This window comes from Adiantum capillus-veneris, chromosome 3 (assembly GCF_014529385.1).
Source record: "Adiantum capillus-veneris isolate H3 chromosome 3, ASM1452938v2, whole genome shotgun sequence".
Lineage (NCBI taxonomy): Eukaryota > Viridiplantae > Streptophyta > Polypodiopsida > Polypodiales > Pteridaceae > Adiantum > Adiantum capillus-veneris.
This window is the reverse complement of record NC_140933.1, coordinates 98696585-98705130: the sequence shown is the minus strand read 5'-3', so window position 1 is coordinate 98705130 and position 8546 is coordinate 98696585. Positions and strand designations below refer to the sequence as shown.

The 8546-nt window shown below is 46.7% G+C and overlaps 1 protein-coding gene across 1 annotated transcript; it reads right to left on the bottom strand.

Annotated features, from left to right (window-relative positions):
• Positions 1-912: 912 nt before the first annotated feature.
• On the bottom strand, positions 913-5291 carry LOC147461376 (pentatricopeptide repeat-containing protein At4g18520, chloroplastic-like). The gene has a single exon (XM_086508944.1). The coding sequence runs from the start codon at positions 5264-5266 to the stop codon at positions 2450-2452; it is 2817 nt and encodes a 938-aa protein (XP_086365070.1). The 5' UTR covers positions 5267-5291; the 3' UTR covers positions 913-2449.
• Between the last annotated feature and the right edge of the window lie 3255 nt (positions 5292-8546).

Genomic DNA, 8546 nt, shown 5'->3' with positions numbered 1-8546 from the left:
CACCATTGTGTTTGGAGTCCACCACAACATGTGTGTCCTCTCCTCTTCTCTCTTCTCCATTGCTGCACACACACACACACGCTCTTGCTCGTGCATTTAATTTTTCTTTACAATGATCAAGTCTCTCTCTCTCTCTCTCTCTCTCTCTCATAGGTCACGGATCACACAAGCTAGAGATTGAGACAGGCCGGCAGGCTGCCAACATTAGTAGAGATGATAGGATCTGTCAACTATGCAATAAGGAGGTGGAGTGAGGAGCACTTTGTCTACAGATGTAGGGCATACAAGGGCCTTAGACGCACCTACGATGCTTTATTCATAGGACAGCCCACCCTTCAACAGATAATGGAATCTAAAGATCAGCGGCAGCTTGGCCGCTTCATACTGGAGATCCAAAGACATAGAGAGTCATAACTTCAGCTCATTCGCACTAGAGGAAGGGCAACAATCATGGATTTCTTCCAGAGGATCACAACCCCATCACCACCAGCCACACAAGGAGGGGAACCAAAGCCAATCCAAGCCAGGAGGCAACCACGAGTCCCAAGATACACAGCTCCGAGACTCCACCAGAGATAGATCCAAGAGATCCAAACCCAACATCGCTAGGCTACTCAAGAGAGACAAGCCTAGGTGATGGTAGATCCAGCGGCACTCTCTCTCTCTCTCTCTCTCTCTCTCTCTCTCTCTCTCTTCCCCCAGAACATGGAGCTATAAACCGTATACAAGAGACCTCTGGGGATGCTCAATAGGCCTATTGCCAAGAGAAAGTACAAATTGGAGTGCAGTAGGAGTGCTAGCTATACATCACAGTGGTATTTAGGAAGAATGCAATATGAACCACCAAAGAGGTGCATAATTCCATGTGATGTATCCCTGATCTAGACTGAACAATACAAAAGACCACGACCATTGCCGAAGAAAAGAGTATGCCGCTCCACTGCCTTGCAACAGCCTACTGATGTATACCATTGGCTGCGAAGAGTATGCGACAACTCTGATTAGATAGCTGTCAAGGTGGTAGATGGGGGGAAGGATGTGACCCCAAGGTGTGAGTACAGTGAGCCTTTCACATAATGCTACAAGTCGTGGTAAAAACTGTATCTCACGGATGGAGATCAAACAGATGCACAGTGGGTGGAAATATATGAAGAGTCTCTTATCTGTAATCCAAAGACGTGAGCAAGAATATTGGATCTGCAGGAGAACCCTCAAACAGAGTGTGTGACCCTGGAAATCGCAATAGCTATGCAACCGTTCCCCACGTCACAAACCCATCATGAATGCCAACTCTGATGAGCAAACAGCATACCACCTGCCACTCCAGCTGTGCATATGGGCTATCCAAAAGCAATGGCATAGGGACTCCTGCTGTGTAGTACATTGCTTACATGTCAAGTCGTGGCCAGTATGTGCAGCCCAAGTGCCAACACAGTCTTGCATGTGCAATCAGTCACATGAAGTAATAGATCGAGCGGGTGACTCTGAAGCTCTAAATGCATGACCAAAACTGTAACTGAAAAGCAAGAGAGATGCACTGCTGAGACTAGTGCCCCAACTGCCACGCACATTGTGTGCGCTGCTCCCTCAAGACGATCCGCGCGCAATGCGAACACTGTACTAGGAAGGAGATTGGCTCCTCATCCGCCCGCTCAAAGGCCATTGCCACTCACTAGGATCCCAGACCAACTCTACGAAAGGGACTCCATCCCAAATCCATAATCTCAAGTCTGCCTCCTCTGCGGGGAAACAGGATCAACACAAGAGCACTTGCCGAGGGAACCCACTACTCGAACAGGCTGCCAGTGAACATCAAGATGTTCATCAAGTGGAGACTAGCCATCAGTGATGTCCATGATGACCAGTCTGAGCAACGTCAAAAACAAGAGTACCATGACAAGCGACAATCGGCCGGCCAGGGGGCAAAGAAAGCCCACCACCCCTCATGAGAAGGCAAGACAGTCTGTCCTCCATGCAAGTCGGTCAGAATAGCAGTATCAATCTCTATGATACGTGTAGCAGCCCCACGGCGGATCCCTTACGTACTGCGAATAAAATCTGCAGCTAGCAAGGAGGCCTCATACCAGCTATGTAGAGATGATGCCAGACCTCTCTCCCCCCCCCCAACACACACCCACCAACCTACCCACACAAATAGATGCAAAGATAGCCAAGATAAAGCCCACCTTTAGCTAGCAGGAGACTGTATGGTCTATGCAAATTAAACATGGATGCCCTGCTCTAGGCTACCTTCTTTCAAAATGATACTCCCTTGCCCAACTGCCAATTCTCTCATGCTTGCCCAATGACATTGATAGACTGCAGCAACAGGGAAACTCGGTTCTATCTATGCACATCCCTTTGAGATGTAAGCATAGCCTTCAAGACAAAAGCATAGGTGATCTCCTCTTTTTGCCCATGTCAGCGTCTTGCGTAATGCCATATCCCTTCAAGATGTAAGCATAGCCTTCAAGACCAAAGCATACGTGATTTCATCTGGAGAGATGCTCTCACTTCGCATCTGATGAAAACAGCCCAGAGCTTTCTGGCCCTGCCCCTGTTCGGCATATCCTGCGATCAGTGCGTTCCAAGAGTGGACGTTCCGGACATGAAGCTCCTCAAGCACTTTATGCGCTTTCCGAAGCGTGCCACATTTGGCATACATGTCGACCAAGGCAGTACTAAGCTCGACGTTCGTCTCCAATAGACCTTGACTAACAATATCATCGTGAATTCTTTTGCCCATAACGGCGTCTTGTGTAGTGCCACATGCCTTCAAGATGCAAGTATAGGTGATTGCATTTGGAAAGATGCCCTCTCTTTGCATCTGCTGAAAACAGCAAAGAGCTTCCTGGCCCTGCCCCTGTTGGGCATATCCCGCGATCAGTGCGTTCCAAGAGACGACGTTCCGGACAGGCAGCTCCTCAAGCACTTTTTGTGCTTTCTGAAGTACACCACATTTGGCATACATGTCAACCAAGGCAGTGCCAAGCACGACATTTTTTTCCAACAGCCCTTGACTAACAATATCATCGTGAATTCTTTGGCCCATAGCGGCATCTTGCGTAGTGCTGCATGCCTTCAACACGCAAGTGTATGTGATTGCATTTGGAGAGATGCCCTCTCTTTGCATCTGCTGAAAACAGCCCAAAGCTTCCTGGCCCTGCCCCTGTTGGGCATATCCTGCAATCAGAGCACTCCAAGAGACAACATTCCGGACAGGCACCTCCTCCAGCACTTTTTGTGCTTTATGAAGTACACCACATTTGGCATACATGTCAATTAAAGCACTGCCAAGCACGACATTTTTTTCCAACAGCCCCTGCCTAACAATATCATCGTGAATTTTTTTGCCCATATCACCATCTTGCATAGTGCCACATGCCTTCAAGATGCAAGCATAGGTGATTACATCTGGAGAGACGCCCTCGCTTCGCATCCGCTGGAAACAGCCTAACGCTTCCTGGCCCTGCCCCTGTTGGGTATAACCTGAAATCAGTGCGTTCCAAGAGTCGACATTTCGAAAAGGAAGCTTCTCAAGCACTTTTTCTGCTTTATGAAGTACACCACATTTGGCATACATGTCAACCAAGGCAGTGCCAAGCACGACGTTTTTTTTCAACAGCCCCTGGCTAACAATAACATCGTGAATTCTTTTGCCCATACCAGCGTCTTGTGTAGTACCACATGCCTTCAAGATGCAAGCATAGGTGATTGCATCTGGAGAGACGCCCTCGCTTTGCATCAGCTGAAAACAGCCCAGAGCTTCCTGGCCCTGCTCCTGTTGAGCATATCCCGCAATCACTGCATTCCAAGAGACGACGTTCCGGACAGGCAGCTCCTCAAGCACTATTTTTGCTTTCTGAAGTACACCACATTTGGCATACATGTCAACCAAGGCACTGCCAAGCACGACGTCCTTTTCCAATAGCCCCTGACTAACAATATCATCGTGAATTCTTCTGCCCATAACAGCATTTTGTGTAGTGCCACATGCCTTCAAGATGCAAGCGTAGGTGATTGCATCTGGAGAGACACCCTCGCTTTGCATCCGCTGAAAACAGCCTAGAGCTTCCTGGCCCTGTCCATGTTGGGCATACCCTGCAATCAGTGCGTTCCAAGAGTCGACATTCCGGAAAGGAAGCTTTTCGAGCACTTTTTGTGCTTTATGAAGTGCACCACATTTGGCATACATGTCGACCAAGGCAGTGCCAAGCATGAAATTTTTTTCCGACAGCCCCTGCCTCTTAATATCATCGTGAATTTTTTTGCCCATATCAGCATCTTGCGTGATGCCACATGCCTTCAAAATGCAAGCATATGTGGTTGCATTTGGAGAGAGGCCCTCGCTTTGCATCTGCTGAAAACAGCCCAGAGCTTCTTGGCCCTGCCCATGTTGGGCAAATCCCGTAATCAGTGCGTTCCAAGAGACAACATCTCGGACAGAAAGCTTTTCAAGCACTTTTTGTGCTTTATGAAGTACACCACATTTGGCATACATGTCGACCAAGGCAGTGCCAAGTACAACGTTGTTTTTCAAAAGCCCCTGGCTAACAATATCATCGTGAATTCTTTTGCCCATATCAGCATTTTGCATGATGGCACATGCCTTTAAGATACAAGCGTATGTGATTGCATTTGGAGAGCTGCCCTCTCTTTGCATCTGTTGAAAACAGCCCAGAGCTTCCTGGCCTTGCCTCTGTTGGGCATATCCTGCAATCAGTGCATTCCAAGAGACGACATTCCGGACAGGAAGTTCCTCGAGCACTTTTTGTGCTTTGTGAAGCACACCACATTTGGCATACATGTCGACCAAGGCAGTGCCAAGCACAATGTTTTCTGTCAACAGCCCCTGACTAACAATATCATCGTGAAATCTTTTGCCCATACCAACGTCTTGCATGATGCCACATGCCTTCAAGATACACGTGTAGGTGATTGCATTTGGAGAGATGCCCTCTCTTTCCATCTGCTGAAAACAGCCCAGAGCTTCCTGGCCCTGCCCCTGTTGGGCATATCCCGCAATCAATGCACTCCAAGAGACGACATTCCGGACAGGAAGCTCGTCAAGGACTTGTTGCGCTCGGACTAGTGCACCACACTTGACATACATACTGACTAAGGTGTTGGCTAAGTACGTGTTATTTTCAAGTAACCCACTATGGCGAATATCAGCATGTATCCTGCTGCCTTGGTACAAATCCTTGTTCTTCGCACAGTCTTTAAGTGAGCTCACAAAATACAAACTCATTCTCTTCCTCTCCATGTTTGCTTGTGTCGTGGATATTCCTCTGCCTTGTGAACACGAAACCCGTGCTGCATAGAGAGAAAACGAATCGTGTGTGTGTGCGCGCGCGCGCGTGCGCGCGTGCAAAAAACAGAGGTTCTTACCTTCACCAAAGCAGCGGCACATGGTCCCCTCTTCCTATTCAAAGTCCTCACTTTCCCTCCTTGCATACACCCCATTAGCCTTCGATGCAACCATCTAACCACCTGCCCTTCATATAAGCACTTCAACTATATGACGGCTTCTCTGGCATCCACGGCAAAACCTGCAACCAGCGGACCCGAGTTGGTTTCCTGGGCAAGGCTACCTCTCGACAAAGTATATATTTGAAACTGAAAATGCACTTTGAGACTCGAATTAATTTTTATTTTTCAATGCTTCAAATTTGAGCTATGGATACAAGCTAATCATCAGCATATCGAACATGTAGTGCAAATTTTATGAAATTCCATTGAAAGAAAGTAAGAACTAACTAAACTAGGGATTGAAAAAAAAAAAATTCAAGTAATACCATAGTCTTGGCTGGTGTCAAAAGTATGAAAACATTTAAAACCCATTCAACCTTGAAGACATCCTTAGTTTATCTCCACATTATGGTTAAAAAATTGTACGCGAAAGTGAGTAAAGCTCACATGCACATTGGAACAGTCAACAATTTGAATGCAAGACTCGAAAATCACATGCACATTGGAACAGTCAAGAATTTGAATGCAAGACTCGAAAATTTAAAAGTAGAGGACAATCTCATGCAAATTGATCTTGCCTATGTCATGGCCTACTATTGCCATGGGATGCCTACCAACTAGAGGGGCGACAGCTTGGTTCAACTCATGCCATTATGTGGTTGGTGGTTTGAAAAAGCCTTCTATTTTCTAAATAGGGTCATGGGCCCTCTTTTCATGGTTTTCACCATGATTCCCCATCCCCCCACCCACATTCTCTCCCTCTCTCTCTCTCTCTCTCTCTCTCTCTCTCTCTCTCTCTCTCTCTCTCTCTCTCTCTCTCTCTCTCTCAAGGTCCGCATTGGGGGCCTACCCCAAGCATGGGATAGGTGTGAAGACGACTTCTCCAAACGCATCAGCTTCCTCAACGAAACTCTCAAGCCGATCCATGTGGACTACGACATGGTCGAAAGCATCACCAACAAGCTCAACCACAAAAATACACCAAGCGGACATGCCATCCTCAAGTTTGAGAACAAAGAAGGACGACTCCAGCTACTCCAACAATCGCGCCTCCTCAAAGGCACTAGGTTTTGGATTGCCGAGGAGCTCACCACGACACAACTAAAACACAAAGGTAGCGAACTCAAGAAAGTGCGTGCGGCAAGAGCCCAAGGGAAATGGGTAGTATACTGCGGAGGAAAGGTCCTCATACAGGAGTTTCGATCCCCAAGCCTCCTACCACACTGCCGGATACCACCCCCTAGCCCCATAGTTCCCACCTACTCTATTTTATTTTGTATTTTTGTATTGCATCCTAAGGTTGTCCCACCTATCCACTAGATCTTACCCTAGCCTTACCGACCCTTTTTTGGTTTCCCATGCTAATGTAGCAACCATTACCCTCTCCTTGATGAGAGGAGACATCCTTTGTATACATGTTTTGGTCCCATGGGTCATATTTCACCTCCGAGAACGATAATGACATCTATCTATCTCTCTGGGAAATGAGAGCTATATACTGTGTACAAGTGACATATGGGGATGCTCAATGGGCCTATCTCCCAAAAGGAAGTACAAAGTGGAGGAGTACAGTATATGTGCTCATTATACATCATGTTGGTATATAGGAAGAGTGCATTATGAACCACCAAGGAGGTGCATAATGCCATGTTATGTGTCCCTGATTCAAACTAAAAATTATTGAAGACCGTGCCCATGGCCAAAGAAAAGAGTATCTACGCCGCTCTATTGCCGTGGACGAGCCTGCAGATGTATCCCACTCACATAGTAATCACGTCAGTAGATGTCAGGGAAGCTTCTGAACCCAAGATGTGAGCACATCGAGCCTTCCTCATGGCCTAATGCAACAATTTGTGGTAAAAATGGTACCTCGTGGATGTAGATTAGACTGATGCACAATGGGTAGAAGCATATCAAGAGTGTCTCTTCTATAGCTCGTGGATGTAGATCAGGTTGTGCACAGTGGGTAGAAGAATATCAAGAGTGCCTCTTCTATACTCAAAGATGTAAGCATGACAATTGGATCTATAGGAGATGCCAAAGCAATGGTAGGACCAGGGGATCATAGCCCTAGACTAAGCATGCATTGTCAAGGGGTCTCCTATAGAGGGATCAGGTGGCCTATAAAGGAGTATGGAGGGTAGAAATGAGCATGCAGAGTTCCCTGTGCCCCTTCAGTGGTATCAAAGTAGTTCCAAGATCTCAAGAGGAGGATCGTGGAAAGGAGTTCCTTTTTTCTTGGTACACGTTGCATGGCATGCACCTTCTCTCTCACAAAGCTTGTCATGGTGACCTTGACCTATGTAGTGTTAGGGGCGTGAACCACCTCTAACTCAAAGAAAGTAAGGGGCATGCTAGTGAATAACAAGCAGTGATCCACAATGTCAAATAGTTGTGCAACCTGATGCTGAGGCTTTTTGCCTTCAAGTCTCTCTCTCTCTCTCTCTCTCTCTCTCTCTCTCTCTCTCTCTCTCTCTCTCTCTCTCTCTCTCTCTCTCTCTCTCTCTCTCTCTCTCTCTCTCTCTCTGTGACGAGAGAGAGAGAGAGAGAGAGTTTGACACAGCAAGGAGAAACACGCTATTATTTGATAAAATCCTTCTTACATATATATATCTCTTAACTGATGTGAAATTGCATGCCACAGGAATGTGTTCCCACAAATTCGACCAAGTGGGCTTGAAACCTAACAATCCCCCCCTCAAGCCCGAACTAGATATACCTTTTCTATGATATCTCGAGTTTTGGTGTACTCGTCCACAGTGAGTTTTAGGTTCTATCACAACCAAGGATTTTGGTGTATCCATAACTTGGTGCTATGACAATGAAAACCCCCTCTCAAACAGATAGGGTGTAGGTTGAAAAATTAGCTACCAAGAATTGGAGTTTTTGGTTCAGTGCCAAACCTTGGGTTTAAGGTGTTTAGTTTACAAGGGAGACTTTGTCAAATTTATCCTAGGATTTTTTCCCCTAGTTTTGGTTTCTTGGCATCCAATGTGTGATATCTTAGAATCAGCAGCAGTGACTCGTTAGGTGACTCGTTAGGTACAGAGATCTCACTCATGCTGATACTTGTG